General features: G+C 35.5%; 1 protein-coding gene across 1 annotated transcript; it reads left to right on the plus strand.

Moving 5' to 3' along the window:
• The first annotated feature begins 8,349 nt into the window (after positions 1-8,349).
• On the plus strand, positions 8,350-15,117 carry LOC118808585 (membrane-spanning 4-domains subfamily A member 15-like). Its single transcript, XM_036571366.1, has 8 exons — positions 8,350-8,468; positions 10,737-10,875; positions 11,837-12,026; positions 12,645-12,746; positions 12,840-12,896; positions 14,058-14,195; positions 14,761-14,874; positions 14,982-15,117. The coding sequence occupies exons 3-8, from the start codon at positions 11,838-11,840 to the stop codon at positions 15,054-15,056; spliced, it is 675 nt and encodes a 224-aa protein (XP_036427259.1). The 5' UTR covers positions 8,350-8,468; positions 10,737-10,875; position 11,837; the 3' UTR covers positions 15,057-15,117.
• Positions 15,118-17,115: the final 1,998 nt, after the last annotated feature.

Consider the following 17,115-nt stretch of genomic DNA (forward strand, 5'->3'; position numbering starts at 1 on the left):
ATTCAGATTGGGCATGTGAGAAATAGTTACAAACTCTTGCCAACCAAATCAATGGTTCTGAATGCTCTGTGGGTAACAGTACTTTGAGGAGAACACACAAAAGAACATAAAAAGAAAATTAAATCAAAGTCATTTAAACTTACAACAACTACAAGAATCTAATACATACCTTAAAATCACGGCATTCAGAGGTAATCCAGAAGGAATTGCAAGGGCTGAATCCTAGACTATCTGCCATATCTACCACCAGTAGAGTGACGATTATTCCTGCAGTTACAATGCTGAGCACATTCATTCCCACAGAGATGTAAATCTGCAGGAGACGGAGGAGTAGAGCAGAATAGATTTACAGATTAACTGTATTGCTGTTTACTGTGCAACTTGTTTTTTACTAATCTGGAACTAACATTGTGTTTGAAAGGTAGTGAAAGTGAGCATTATGTATGAATGCCACTGTCCAGTGATGTGTCCAGGAATTTAGACATGTAGTGGCAATAAGGGACAGCACCCCAAAAGCCAGCACTGGCTCTAGCCTTTTGGAGGTCATAAGCAGGATGTTTTTGAGGGCCTCCGTCTTGCTAGCTGATGTGCTGTAAAATAAGAGGCTAAATAATAACAATGATGATCACCAGCTGTCTAAATAAAGTGAATTTAGAACTGGCTAATTGCGTTTTGCTGATGAATGGATGCTCAGTTGGAGTTCTAATAAGTTGCAATTGAAATGACATCACCTTCTCAGCATTCTCTATCCAGAGCTCTGTCTCACTGTGAAACATTTCCTGCTAATCCAGTTAATTTGAAGCATAGTTTGATCTAACCCTGGTGGCAGAAGTGACAGTGTTGCTTTTTTGACTGCTACAAATGTTTTACTTTCTCCATATTTAGGTAGTATCATTTATTTTTCCTTCTTTGGCATTTAAACCATTTTCCTTCTTTGTTATCAAACCTGGATTCATCACAGCCTGGGTATATAAATCTGGGTTAATCACAGTCTGAGCATATAAACCTGGATTAATCCCAGTCTGAGTGTCTAAACTTGGATTAGTCACAGTTTAAGTATCCAATCCTGGATTGATCACAGTCTAAGTAAACTTGAATTAATCACAGTTTAAGTATCTAATCCTGGATTAATCACAACCTGAGTATCTAAATCTGGACTAATCACAGTCCGAGCATCTAAACCTGGATTGACCACAGTCTGAGCATCCAAACTTGGATCAACCTCAGTTTAAGAATGCAATCCTGGATTAACTACAGTCTAAGCATATAAAGCTGAATTAATCACAGTCTGAGTGCCTAAACTTGGATTAATCACAGTTTAAGTATCTAAACCTGGACTGATCACAGCTTGAGTATATAAATCTGGATTAATCACTGTCTGAGTATTTACATGTCATCTTTAACATACAGACACAAATTTGGTTTGGGCTGAAAAATTTAGGCTATAGATTTAGCCATGAGTAATCTATTATTAAAAAATTAAAAAAATGCATTGCCAGTAATAACATTCTTTCTCTTTGTCCACAAAAACTGCAACTTCTTATGGTTAATAACACTGTAAGGAATCAAGATGTTAACATACCAAATGTTCATTATTTCTTTTGTCTGCAGCAGTTAGAAAGCCAGTGATGATATACTGAAAGAATGAAAAAAAACTGAAAATATTCACACTCCAATGTATCATATTCAATCAATATTCACACTCAAATGATTAATTCCAGTGTATCCCAATCATACACCTGAAATCCCCCTGCGCATTTGAGCACCCAACTGATCCAAAAGACCAGTTTTATCCTCTGAAATGTCTTAACAGAAAGGAGTTACAGGATGCTCAGTGAGCAAAACTGGAACACTCTGGATTTATTTAATACTTTTTGTATGATATAACAAATAATCTCAGCTTACAGTCAGACCACCCCAGAAATAAACTCCAATATAGAAAGAAACTGATGGGATGGAAAGTGTCATCATGATGCCACAAAAAAGATGTGCCAACCCAACCAGTATTTGCAGGAACTGTGAAAAAAAGATACATCCATATATTATAGTGACATTTTTATATTTGTTATAAAATATATATTTGTTACTCCTTATTTTTTCTAGTTTTGCAGATTTTCAAGTAAATGTTAATGTAAGACAAAGACACTCTGAGCAAACACCAAATATAATTTTTAAGTGATCCATAATTTTTAAGTTATTCAGCATATCAGCCTGAAAAAGGTTGCAAAGTCATTCCTAAATCTCTGCAGCTGAAACAATCCACAGTGAGAGCCGTCATCTACAAATGAGGAAAATCTTGGAAAAATGGTGCTTCTTCTCAGAACCTGCCAGCCTACTAAATTCCTCCAAAAGCACAGCCATGATTCATTCAGGAAGTCCCAAAAGAAACTAAGATCAAAAGAACTGCAGGCCTCACTCGCCTCAGATAAGGTCAGCATTCATGATTGCACTATTAGAAAGAGCAGGACTGGGAAGGACTGGGCAAAATGGGTCAAAAACCACCTTGATGACCCCACAGCTTTTTGGAATCATGTTTTGTTGACTTATGAGTTAAAAGTGGAACTTTCTGAAAGACAGGGGTCCCAATACATTTGCTGTAAAGGTAAGTTTAGTTGGGCACATAGGTGATATAGGTGTTGTGATTTTTCATCAGTGAAAAAATGATCATTAAAAATTAAATTGTTATCAGAATCTAAAACCAATTAGTGTAAAAAAATAGCAAAAATAGAGGAAATCAAGAGAGGGCAAATAGTTGTTTACAGTGCTATATAAAAAGTACAATATACACCGATCAGGCATAACATTATGATCCTTGTTTCTACGCTCATTGTCCATTTTAGCAGCTCTACTTCGTATATAGGTGCACTTTGTAGTTCTACAATTACAGACTGTAGTCCATCTGTTTCTCTGCATACTTTGTTAGCCCCCTTTTACCCTTTTCTTCAGTGGTCAGGACCCTCATGGACCCTCACAGAGCAGGTACTATTTGGGTGGTGGATCATTCTCAGCACTGCAGTAACAATGACATGATAGTGGTGAGTCAATGTGTGCTGTGCTTGTATGACTGGATCAGACACAGCAGTGCTGCTGGAGTTTTTAAACATCTCAGTGTCACTGCTGGACTGAGAATAGTCCACCAAGGTTGACTGACAAGGTAGAAGTGTCTAATAGAGTGGACAGTGAACTCCAGCAGCATTGCTGTGTCTGATCCACTCGTACCAGCACAGCACACACTAACACTCTACCACCACGTCAGTGTTACTGCAGTGCTGAAAATGACCCACCACCAAAGTTTTATTTCACCACAAGGTTTTATTTCTGACAGCAATGATCTATACCTTTAGTAAGTTATCTATAAAAAGATTCCAAAAAAAAAACAAGCACTTAGACTTTTAAAGGCATTTTTGGGTCCTCAGGCAGCACTGCATTAACAGACATGAGTAATGGAAATCACTCAGGAACGCTTGTGAAAACCATTGTCTGTGAACAATCACTGCATCCACAAATGCTAGTTAAAACTCTTAAATGCAAAGAAGAAAACATATATATACAGGATCCAGGAACGCTGCCACCTTCTCTGGGCCCAAGCTCATTTAAAATGGACTGAGGGGAAGTGGAAAAATGTTCTTTGGTCTGACAAAACATTTGGACTTCTTTGTGGAAATCATTGACACTGTGTCCTCCAGGCTAAAGACCACTCAGCTTGTTATCAGTGCACAGTTCAAATGCCAGTATTCATGATGGTATAGGGGGCATTAGTGCACATGGCATGGGTGATGTGCACATCTGTGATGGCATCATTGATGCTGAGCGATATATACATGTTTTGGCAACATATGCTGCCATCCAGATGAAATCTTTTTCAGGGAAGGCCTTGATTATTTCAGCAAGACAACGCCAAACCACCTTCTGCATATATTACAACAACATGGCTCTGTATTTAAAAAGTCCAGGTGCTAAACTGGCCTGCTTGCAGTCCAGATCTGTCACCACTGGAAACATTTAGCACATTATAAAATGAAAAAAATATGACAAATGAGACCCTGAACTGTTGAGCAGCTGAAATCCTGTATCAAACAAGAATGGGAAAACATTTCCCTGTCAAAACTACAGCAGTCGGTCTCCTCAGTTCCCAAACGCTCACAGAGTGCTGTTAAAAGAAGAAGTGATGAAACCCTAGTGGTAAACATGCCCCCATCCCAACTTTTTTGGAATGCGTTGTTCGCATAAAATTCAAAATGGGCACATATTTTTCAAAAAACAATAAAAATTCTCAGTTTCAACATTTGATATGTTGTCTTTTCAATGACTTATAGGGTTTAAATGATTTGCACTTTTGTTTTATTTACATTTTGCACAGCATCTCAACTATTTTGGAAATGGATTTGTAATTTCATCTCCTCATCTTTCACTTCTTGACAGCTAGACATCCTTTCAGACCCACAGTGCTGAGTCATCTTCTGGCAGTGGAAGGATGGACAGAAATAAAGAGATTTGATGTCCACAGCTTTGTTCTTACAGCATCAAAATTGTCAGTAAATTGTGGCCACACATTATTTTAATTAAGAGAGGATGTCACCAGTGGGAATGCATAGAAAGAGCTGCTTAGTTAATGATAAAAATATTGGTAAAACTTTATATGAAGGCTACCTACAGAAGGACTATATAACACATGTATAAGCACTGAATAACATATTTAGGAAGCAATATTTGAGTACATATGACCAGTTTTTTCAAGCAACCGCAAGATGCCATGAGATGTTCTATGCAGTAAATGACATTGCATTGACATACATGGCATTAAACTAAAGTGATGGGCATTTGTTCCATTTATAACAATATTATGAAGCATCATTTTCAAGTAGTAATGGAACTCTAGGAAGGTCTAATTTAAAACATCATGTACCAGTTCCACATAGTCCTACTTCAGTAGAACTCTTAGTCTGGCTTATGGCATCTTGTGGTTACTGACATAAGCTTTTCATAAATATTCAAATTACTGCTTTATAAATATGTCATTCATGGCTTATGCATGTGTAATGATATTCTTATGTAGGTAGATTTCAAATAAAGTAGTACCAAAATATTGACACAAAAGTAATGTATACAATACAAATGTAGAAATGTTAAAATATCACTAAGTTTTCATCTTTGTCTTTCCATTTTTATCTTTTTTTTAATAATGTGATTTGCCATTTACATTGTTTCAAAATTTTATGATAAATGGGTCAATAGAAATAATCAAAATCCTTCTGAGTAAAATTAAGAAGAAATGTTATCATTTTGGAAATATGAGATGAAAGATGAGGGATGATGTTTACATGTTAACCAGCAAATGATTCTGATTGTTTGTGTTTTGTGATAAGCATACTGAGGACAAACATTAGTTCATAACAGAAACAGAAACTCTTTTGACTCTTTTGTTCTACAAGATGATCTGATCCACATCACAGCCACAATATTTGCCTCTCAAAGCAGGAGGAGCTTCTTGTGAACTAAAACCGAAGCGCTGGTGATGCTTTTTTCTTCTTTACTAATTTTACTAAATTATTCAGGTCACTCCTGTTTCATTTAATCCTTCTCAGTGATATTTGTAAAAAAAATCCTGAAAGAGTTTTTGCATTAAAGGATTTACAGCATCTGATAGAGTTTTTAATGGTAATTTAAGCTTAACCAGTATATATTTAAGCCTTAAACCTCCTGGCTTCTTATTCAGTTATGAACCTTAAAGGCATATTTTTTATATCATTTCCATACAAATGAAATTTGCTTCCTGAATTTAAGTTATTTAAATTAAATTTAGTACACACACATAGTAATTATCTTGGTATAAAATTTCATTTATGTTAAGCCAGTGTACACTCCCAAAATTTTGTGGTTTTTACTGATGGGTTTGGCAGATCATAGTCCAGATTTAAGCCCTATTACGAATATTTGGTTATGTTTTTCAGCTGTTTGAAGCCGTCAGTGCAGAGTGGAAAAATACTGACTCTTCTTTCTGTAAAAGTATGTCGGCAAGTTTACACACAAGACTCCAACATTTATAGACATCAAAGGTAAAAACTCTCCCACACCCACATGTTGTTTTTGTTACTCAGTGGTCTGTTGGACCCACCACATTATTGTTTGTTTTTTTTCAGTAATCAATATAGCCGTAACAATTTATATAACAATACCAGATGTTTAAAATATTACAAGTGGTCAGCGTAGGGTTCCCCTTTAGCAGCTGTAGCCAGTCAGCAGCCTGTCCATGTTGTCCACCCTCACACACACACACACACATATACAAATACATACACACACAGACCCCCCCACACACACAGACACACACACACACACACACACACCTTAACAGCAGGCCATATAGAAGGAGAACAGAGTGAAGGGACACAGTACCTCCACACTTTCATTCCTTGCAGATTCCCCTCCAACACCACGTGTAATATAAATGTGTGTGTGTGTGTGTGTGGTGAACAGTGTGAAATCATTGGAAATGTGTTATTTTATATGTTCTTCACAGAAAATGAGCAAAGACCAAGGAATCTGAGGTTGAAATAATAATAAATTGCATCATTCTTTCTTTTAGTAAAGACTGAAAATGGGTCCCACCAACCTGAACACCACACAATGGTTAAACCTGACTGGAATATAACCCTTAAACCTCCTGGCTTATTATTCAATTTTGAGACTTTAAGGCATATTTTTCAGAAACTACTAAGATTTCTTCGGCAACTACATTGAAAAGTTGAGTTTACATCAGTTCCACACAAATGAAACATGCTACGTCAGCTTAGATTAAGTAAGTTATATCACACTTAGTCATTATTTTGATATAACGTATTTCATTCATGCTAAACCAACGTACACTCGAAAACAAATGTACACAAAAAAGTAAATAAATAAAAGGCAGACCCCAAAATCCACAAATAAACCCTATAAAGAGTATCTGGCAATGTTTTTCAGCTGTTTGAAGCCATCAGTGCTGAATGGAAAAATACAGACTCTTCTTTCTGTAAAAGTCTTTCCTGTAAAGACCATTAAAAGCCATTTTGGGCTTGGTGTTTTTGGAACCAACCACAGGTATTTGGAATTGAACACAATTTGTAAATGCAACAATTTTCCATATGAAGAGGAGTTTTGGACCAGATCCCAACATTCCAGAAAGAAAAAAAAAGACTATGTAAATATAGTCAGCACATAGAGCTGGGGGAGTTTGAGATGAATTTGATCTGCTTTGACTGCCTTCGTTGTAACATTTCCTGTTTCCTGGGCTAATGATAGATGATAGTCATGCAAATTAAAGGCATGTGCAAATGACACTGACACAAATACTTTTCATGCTTCTATTTTGTTTAAACAGCTGTAATGCACTGCCAGTTACAGGCCTGCTCTAATGCAGCCTGTATGAAGGTGTAATGCTCATAAATTATGCTTCTAATACAATAGTTTTTGAAAAGTGATGGTGGCTAGGTTGGTAAAGGGTTGACAATAGAGTAAGAAATTCACTCTAAAGTTTAAAGGTTACAGAACAGAAAAGTGTACTGAAAATATTTAAGTCTAACTATTAATAATTAAGATTTCTACATTAACATTCATTGCATTGTTGGTGTTTGTATTGTTGTATGTTGTTTTGTGTCTAATTTATTTAACTTTATTCAGGAATTAAAGCAGAATACATGCACTAAGAAGTGTAAAAGTCACAAGCACATTATTTAAAATCTTGGAAATTCATGTGATTTTGCTTATATCATTAAAGTAAGTGAAAAGTGGTAATATTTAATTTGGACAGTCCCTAAAACTCAAATGGTTTAAGGAAACCGATTGTCTTGAACCATTTAAGTTTAGATTATTAGAATCATTTGAGCATGAGTAATCCCCTAAACTGAGTATGAACAACACATTTGTTTATTGTTGTATACACTTTGAAATTGAGTAATTTACTCCTTTTATCTTAAAATGATTGAGTATTATGGACGTATATAATAATGGTACTACCTCAATACAATTAAGTCATTCTAACTTATATTTACTGTCTTTACACAGCTCTAGCCACTGAAGTTCAGCTAACTCAGTTTTTTTTTCAAGCTAAACTGGGCTAAAATGTTATGCATTTATACTGAATGGCAGAACATTTTTGACAAGAATGCCTTAAACAGTTTAACTTAATACTGCTCTGGACCATCTTGCCTAATACTGATAATTCAGACCAGAATGCAGAAACAGTCTGGAGTGTTCAGAACCACACTCAGCAGGTGGGGTCATAGCAGCTCAGCTTACTCAGCACTGATCTACAGTCAGTACTGACTGAGATTAGATGAGCTCGCAAGGGAAGGTAGGCTGGGGAGAATGACAGCACAGAGATGGTAGGTTAAAGAAGGTGGAAAGACACAGCCTATATGCATGCTACCAAGAGCCAATAGGAATGATGCAAGTTTTACTCAAGAATGCATTGACCAAGCTTTCATCAAGTAAACAATACATTTTTAATTTGGTTTGAATTGATCAGATTAAGTTACTCCATGTAGTATATCAGTTGTGTTAACTTTTCAGTCTGTAGGACAAATTAAATGATCTGAACTAACTTTACCTAAGTAACTAAGGATTATACAAGAAATAGTATGTGTTACTAAATTTGCATTAATTAGTATAACAGATGAGTAAAGTAAACCCAAAAAAGTTAAGTTAGTGCAATTGTTACATTTTACACTGTAAATATCTATTGAATTCACCCTTAGTTTTCCTAACACTAACCCTGCCCCATCCTCAAAACCAAACCTTACTCTGGTCCTAAACTGTACCCTAGTACTAATACTAACCCTGACCTAAACATTGTTGAAAATCAACTGGATTTTAACATAATAATGTGAACTATAATGTGATCTATAGATAAGATACACAATAAAAAGTAGTTACATATCTTGTGAGCTAGTTTGAAAAAACATTTTTGGCTCCAAATCTCTCCTCCTCAATGTCCCCAGTCATCACAAATACTGGGGATAAGTTCAGTTGATAAGTTCACATTGATATGGCAACGTTTTTCTATATGTGTTATGTTATGTGGAGGCTTTAATTTTATGGTGGAGTCAAGTTGTTGGTTTATATTATGTGACTATGAGTCAGAAACAAACCCTGGTAGAGCACTGATATGTCAGTAACACTTCGGTTGAAGGGTGACTACATAACATAGTTATAACATCTTACATAGATGCCTTATAACATTTTCATGAATGTTTAAATCAACATTCATAAAGCATATGTGTTTTACATGATATTAATATGGAATGCGATGTCATTTTACTGAGAGACATTTTTCAAAAAAAAAAAGCTCAGATTTTTTATTGAAAAACTATAGTATTTTCAGTAAAATGCCTCATTTCTGGACAGCCAAAATGACCTCACTTTACCCCTTTGGTCATTAAGTGCTTTAACAATTTGGCACAGCACCACACTAAGATTCAGTAAAATGATTGTTCCTAAGCATATTTAGAAGTGATTTACTGTCTGTATAGTAAAGTGACATACAAAGCAACAAATGCTTAAGAAAAAACAAACAATTAAAAAGTACTTAAAAGTATAGCTTTATATACATGCCTGAGTGTCAAAGCATTTAATGACCAATGGTATTATTCTGGATGTCCAGAAAAGAGATGTTTTACTGAAAAAAATTTACTTCTTCAAAATAAAAGATAAGGATTTTTATTTTGAAAAATGTATCTCAATAAAATGACAGAGTAGTGCACACACACACACACACATCATCATCTAAACCACTTATCCCTCAGGGTCGCGGTGGAGTGCTGGAGCCTATCCCAGCTGTCATTGGGCGGAAGGCAGGATACACCCCAGACAGGTCGCCAGTCCATCACAGGGCAGATAGATAGACAGACAGACATACATACACATTCACACCTAGGGGCAATTTAGCATGTCCAATTGGCCTGACTACATGTTTTTGGACTGTGGGAGGAAACCAGAGTAGCCGGAGGAAACCCACGCAGACACGGGGAGAACATGCAAACTCCACACAGAAAGGACCCTGGTCACCCGGCCGGGAATCAAACCCAGGCCCTCCTTACTGTGAGGTGACAGCGCTACCCACTGCGCCACCGTGCCGCCCCATAGTAGTCCATATTAATATAATTTGAAATGTGTTTACTTTATAAAGGTTGACTTAAACCTTCATCAACATGTTATAAAGTGTTTATATAAGATGTTATGAATGTATTATGTAGACACCCTTCAAGCAAAGTATTACCTATATATCTTGGCTCTCTTCTTCCTCCTGTATTCTTTATATACTTTAGTGACTTAAATAATAGGATATATTGTGTTAGGACCTTGTTGATTTTATTTATTTATTTATTTATTTATTTGTCATGTTAATTTTATACAGACATTTAAGCATGATTACTCTATTTATTTATGTTTAATTGGAGTTGTATACTCTCTGAATGATACTATGGGAGGGGAGGTGTTTATCAGTCTGAATGTGTCTCTGTAGCGAACTGTTAATGGTGTATTAACAAACTCAGAAATAATCTCTGTTCAAAAAATAGATTAATAGAAACCATCCAAAATAACTTTCTCCGTTAAGTTACCTTTTAGGAGATATGGGGTATATATTTGTATGCATATACAATATACATATCGATAGTAGGTGACAGTGGAGCAAGAAGTCTCATTACAAGGTATTCTTTTGTTTGCTTGTTTGTTTTGCATGATGATGCTGTTGACAGGTGCTGGTTGATACAGGTTCTGCAGGTTAATTACAGGGCTTCTTCATTTAGAACTCTCTGTTAGTCAGTCTAGAACTGATAGGACAAACAGTCACACTACAGAGCCAGCAAGAGGAAGGACTGCTATTTGTATTTTCAGGTAAACATTTTACATTCCTTTCAGTTTTTCTCTTTTTCTTTGAAAAGAAAAAAATAATAAATAATATTTAATGATAGTTAATGGAGAAATAATTCATAGCAAATAAGTTTTTGGGGATTTCAATTGATCCATTCATTATGAAATTTTGATACAATGTAAAGAGCAGCTGGTGATTTTCAATTAGGTTAAAAAAAGGGATGAACAAAAATGAGTGTTTTTTTCTGAAAGTGATGATATGCATAAGTTTAAACACTTTCAGGTCAAATGACGTTATTTATTTTCTAAATGTAACTAAGTTAACACATTCTCTACAGAGACACACTCAAATATGCCATCTTTCTGCAAGTTTTAGTCCACAAATTCTATGTATTTGCTGAGTTTTACATGTTGGAAAAAAATGAAATGTAACATATTATATATGAAATGTGCCATAACTTTTGCACAGGCCACATTTTGTGTTTTATTTTTTTCCCAATATGATCAATTCAGCGAAAGTGCAGAAGAGTTTTCTCTGTAGAGGTCATGTTAACTTATTTACACTAGAAACAAAACATGGAACTTCAACCAGGGTGCACAAATTTTTGAATATGGTTGTATATACAATGATCATTTATTTTTTTATAGTTTATAATTCAGAAGTGCATTATTTTATAGTAGCACAATAACACTGAAACATGTGAAATCATATTTTAATATGCTTTGCTATTTTTTTAGTACATTTTTTGATGCTTCTTCAACATTTCAAGTATTCTGTAAACAACAAAAATCAAATGATAAATTGTATATTAGTATTATATTTGCATAGTAATTTACCATAATTATGAAGTTTTGTGCCATAAAAAAGAATTTAAAATACTCTCACTCATCCTTCTGGACAGGAGGAAATGTTTCCAAGCCTGGAATTCACAGTTAAACTTTTCTATGCAAATGTAATGAAATTAAATGCAAATCCCTTTTACAGAATGTCAGCCGGGACAGTTCCAGTCATCACCCATGTGATCACACAAACCATTCCAACCACTCAGGTGATGCAAAATGTGACTGGACAAGTACTCTCCACTGCCACACCAGTACAAGTCAGCAGTGTTGGAAACAGCTCCCCTCCTGGCTTTCTTGTGAAGTTTCTGAAAGGAGAGCCAAAAGCACTGGGGGTAAAATCACATTTGTGTGTTTCATTTTCCATTTATTGGAAAATTGGATTTCCATTCACAGAGCAGGCGATCATATTTACAAAGACTTAATGCTGGAACGAAGTAGGTGGAGAACATGCAAGACTTTATGGCCTAAAAGAGTGTAAACATTTAACCCACATAGTGTTTTCGACTTGTAATTCAGGTAAAACTTTATTTGGATGGTCCACTTTAGATGATTTGAAGATACTTAATTTACTTTTCAGTTAAATTCAGCTAAATATCTACTAAATTGACCATTATTTTCTTGAACTCTAAGCCTGGCTCCAACCCCAACCCTAACGTTAACCTCAACTCAAAACCTAAACCCAACCCTCACCCTGGTCCAAATCCTAACCCTAACCTCACCACTGTTTAGAATCAACAGATAGTTTGTTAACTCTTTGAACGTCTGTAGATGACTTATAGGAGACTATCCAAATAAAGTGAGATCGTAATTCACATTTGTATCATTACAGTGAAAATACTCAAATTCATGACGCTTGTTAACTATATTGGGTGAAGTATGAAACTTTGTATTATTGTTCAAATCTTGCCAAAACACTTACACCGACAATTTATTTGCCTCCTCCCCCACAGACTGTCCAAATAATGATTGGTGTGTTCACAATTTTGTCTGCCTTCGTTGTGATTAGAACAGCTTTTGTCGACAGTGGCATTGCTTTCTGGGGAGCTTTGATTGTAAGCTTTTTTCCATTTATCGAATTAACATACAACATAAAATCTTACATGCACAAATCACCATTTAAAACTGCTACATCTTCCTTTTCTCAGTACATCAGCACTGGCTCTCTGACTGTTGCAGCAGAGAAAAAGCTAAACCCCTGTACGGTATGTAAATCATCAACAGTTCTTACAGTCTTAACACATTTATCAGAGAATGACTTCTAATCTTTCCATGCAGTGTAGCCTGAAAATATTGAACATCCTGTAAAAAAACTGCCAAAAGAAAATAAAAGTAAACAACTTCTGCCATGTCTCAAATTTCAGATTAAAATTTATCATCTATATTTTATTTTAAGAAACAAAGCCAACATATTATCACTATCCACTTATTTGCAGACTACGCTGTAGACGTATCGATACACTGCATTGTTTCAGAATGTTTATTAGCTTGTTAGTTTGTTTATTTGTTTGTATAAAACATGTTGTCAGGGTCAAGGCATTTGACATTAGTCTGTTAGTACATTTGACTGCTTATCTCCACTGCCCAAAATGTCCTTAAACATGGAACGGCAACTGTGGAAGTCTAAAAGAAATCTCAGAAAGAAATGAGCATATTCTGGCCAGAGTGGCAAAGCAAAACCCCCATATGACACCAAAGAGCCTGCAAGAAGTTTCAGCTGACATATGGCTGGAGCATTCTACTGTGCATCATTGCTTGCACAAACACGATCTACATAAAAGAGCTATCAGATGGAAACCTCACCTGCAAACTCATCACAAATGTCAATGTCTACAGTATGCAAAATAAAATCTAGATAGGCCAGAGATATTGAAACAACTGTGGACATCTAAATTGACCTCCAACTTAAGGGGGAAATATGAAAAGCATTTGATGAAAAGACACCTTGCCAACTGTTAAGCTTAGGGTGCATGCAAGAAAGCCCAAGAGTATTTTAGAACTGCAAGTGTTCTGCATGGAAGCATTTGCAAGCTTTCATATCTGCCAAGTTACTAAGTAGAGACTAAAGTGTCGACACGCTGGACATCCCAAAATTACTGTTCTACTATTTTTTGAATTAATCAAATAATTCAACAAAATTTTGTCTGTGTGGCCAAACTTTTGTATATACCGTTGGTAAAACAAACAGTTGAAGTTTGTTCCCTGTAGAGGATGAGCTAACTTTCACTTCATTAATACAAAAAAATATTTATGTTTCCATTCCATTTATTATAAAATGTTCATACAATGTAAAGTAAATTACTTGTTGATGTGTAAATTGATGGTGGGTGTTTGTCGTTTGTTTTTCTCTGTTCTCTCTCTGGTAGGTGAAAGGTTCTCTGGGCATGAATGTGATCAGCGCTATAACTGCAGGAATAGCCGTCTTTATTCTGAGTGCAGATTTAATAACAGGGCATATTTGCTATCACTATTCCAATTCCTATTCCTATTCCTCTGTCTATTGTGTAAGTATGTGTCATGACATTGACTTATAATGCTTTATTATTTACTATTTATTGTTTCTTCAAAATGATTTACTTCCTTCTAATTAAGCAGGACATTGGGTCTACAGTGCTTGAGCTGACTGCTCTTTATGACCAATTTTTACTTGACAAAAAACTTGGACAAAAAACAGCTATTTGCTGTTTAACCTACTCTTGTTCATTACCAAATTTGTAAAGAACGTGATTTAACCAAAGTTGTTCTTTCTCATGGTCTTAAGGAATTTTTATTTTTGAGTCTTGGTTCCTCTCTGTGGTTCTTCCTTATGCTTTTGGGGAGTTTCTCCTTTAGCGTCTTGGTTGCTCTCAGTAGTTCTTCCTCATGCTCTTAAAGAGTTTCCTTTGGTTCCTCTCAGTGGTTCTTCCTCATGCTCTTAGGCAGTGTCTCCTTAGGGAGTCCTTGTGTCTCTGATCAATCTGAAAAAGGGACAAAGTCTACTGCAGAAATAAATGAGTTAATAAATTGAATAGAATGGAATGAATGAATTTAATTAAACCGAACTGAAAATGAGGTGGGTTATTTTTTCAGGTATCATCCTATGTGCTTCTCACAATTCTCCTGATTTTCACTCTGCTGGAATTCTGCATCTCCATCTCCATCTCAGCTTTTGGATGCAAAGCCACCTGCAGCAGTCAGCCTATGGTAAGATTTACACTGCCTTTAAATATTAATATATGGAGTACTGGTAAACACAACATCATCATTGATGATGATCATTTGTCTGTAACCTGTTTTTTATTCTTTTCCAGGTTATGTTTGTGGTCAGTAACCCCAACGTGACTGACCGTCCTTTAGAAAATCCCCCACAATATCAACAAATGTAACCTCCTGTTTACTGACTATATTCCAATTATTTACTGGCATAAATAAGTAAATTAAAGCAAATTAAAGTAGTATGAAGTAAAGTCATCATTGTGATGTATGAAAAACATCTTTTATTTCTGTGGATCTCTCAAATAATATCATCTTGTAATATTGCATATCACACATGATATTTACTTGTTGTAAAACCACCCTGTACATTTTTAAAACTGGGGTCAGTTTGCTCTGTTTATATTGTCTTCAAGACAGCATTGTGAATTCATTAAAGTCATTCTAATTTTCACGTTTCTTCTCTCAAAATCTCAGCGACAGCACTTAAGAGCAGCTCTTTCATGCATGCTACCCCTGCATTCCATGAGCAATGTGGCAGTGTGACTGCTTCCTCTTGTGAAAAAAGCATGCTTAAGTACATCAAGAGTATACTTAAAGTATAAAGAGAATACTAAAAATATTTTTTTAAAATGTCATGTATTTAATTCAAAGGCACGTAACCCATTTTTGGGTTACTTTTAACACAAAATGTGGCACTTAAATAAAAGTATATTAGCATATATATTGTCGATTGTAAAGTGTATAATTGCCATCACCTTAAGTTGTATTATTTATAAGTTTATTTTAAATAATGTTTCAGTAAATTTCCATAGCATTTTTGTTGCAATATAACACAACTTGCAATCAAACATATATGTCTGTATATCCAAGAGTGCACATTGAAAATATATATGTAATAGAATTTGTATCTTAACAAATTGCTTAAGATAACTTCTTTGCAACATAAGTTGCTCCAATTTGGAACAAAAAAGGACTTGCAGACATAGAAGATGTATTTCTACAGTGATTAAATATGATATTAAAAGAGTCAATTGGAGTTGAGTACTCCTAAAATATATTTAATTCATATTTAATATATGTAATATCTATATTTAATTATGTTAATAAAAGTACATATTTACTGACCTTCTGATTTAAAAGAGGGTAACACTCTCTTTTACAGTCTCTTAAGTATGTATTAAACAGTTAAGTGGGTACATACTAAATGCATTAAAACATATTTAATCCTAGCTCAATTCAAATTCAAATACATCACGCCTTCCACAGAGAATGCCTTCCCTGCATGTTCTCTCTCTCCTGCAGGCTAATTTTAGTATAAAGACTGTGCTGAGAACTCCATTTCCCAAGATACAGTGGGGAATCACCTGAAAACCACTTCATCCAATAGAACCTTTTTCCAGCACTCCACATCACCACAGTTTGAGCTCACACATCTGTTCACCATGTCCATGTCATTTGTTAGATAGTATATAAGCCCAGGCTGAGGTTGTAATTAATGAACTGGCTGGTCGGTGTGTAAGACAAAGTAAGATATCTCATGACTGTTTAGAGTTACAGGTGATGTACATGTGTATGAACATACCCACAGGTACCCTCTTACCTGGGTGATACCTACTTAAAGAACTGACAGAGACAGTGTTACCTTTCTTTAAATGTCAGAAATTCGTCAGATTTGTACAAACCACATTTCTGGAAAACGTAGGACATTTTGTAAAAGGCAACAGACAAGAATCTGTGATTTGTTTATTCTCTTGAACCTTGATTTAACTGACAAAGAAATTACTTTTATGTTTGACCTGTCCAACTTGATTGTGTTTTGTAAATGTCAACACGTTTTGAATTTGAATGCCTGCACTTTACCATCCAGAGAAATCTCAGCCAGTGAGGGCAAGACCAGAAACCACTGTTGAATGTGCGTGACCTTTGAACCCTCAGACGGTATTGCATGAGAATCCGTCATGCTAGTGTTTTAAATATAGTGACATGTTCTCAGAAATACTTCAGAAAACGGTTGTCAATTAAAGAAGAACACCAACAGCCTTTTAGCCCCGCCTCCTTTCTCTGTGCTCCTTTGGAGTCCCTGGAGTAATGGCTGCTGGTCGCTGTGATGTAATTATGGGTGGGTCATTTTCATGGAAAGATGCTTCCCAAACAGTGTAACATTAGCTAGGGTTACTAGCGTTTTCCTGTACATTAAACAGAGCTAAAATGCTATGATGTGTGGTGTAG

This window comes from Colossoma macropomum, unplaced genomic scaffold (genome assembly GCF_904425465.1).
Source record: "Colossoma macropomum unplaced genomic scaffold, Colossoma_macropomum, whole genome shotgun sequence".
NCBI classification, from domain to species: Eukaryota; Metazoa; Chordata; class Actinopteri; order Characiformes; family Serrasalmidae; genus Colossoma; species Colossoma macropomum.

What these genes read in the sequence shown, in the direction of transcription:
- LOC118808585 (XM_036571366.1), top strand. Translation starts at nt 11,838, where the DNA reads ATGTCAGCCGGGACAGTTCCAGTCATCACCCATGTGATCACACAAACC. An exon ending in CTTTCTGGGGAGCTTTGATT is followed by an intron (nt 12,747 to 12,839) that starts GTAAGCTTTTTT and finishes TCCTTTTCTCAG; the next exon opens with TACATCAGCACTGGCTCTCT. An exon ending in AAAAGCTAAACCCCTGTACG is followed by an intron (nt 12,897 to 14,057) that starts GTATGTAAATCA and finishes TCTCTCTGGTAG; the next exon opens with GTGAAAGGTTCTCTGGGCAT.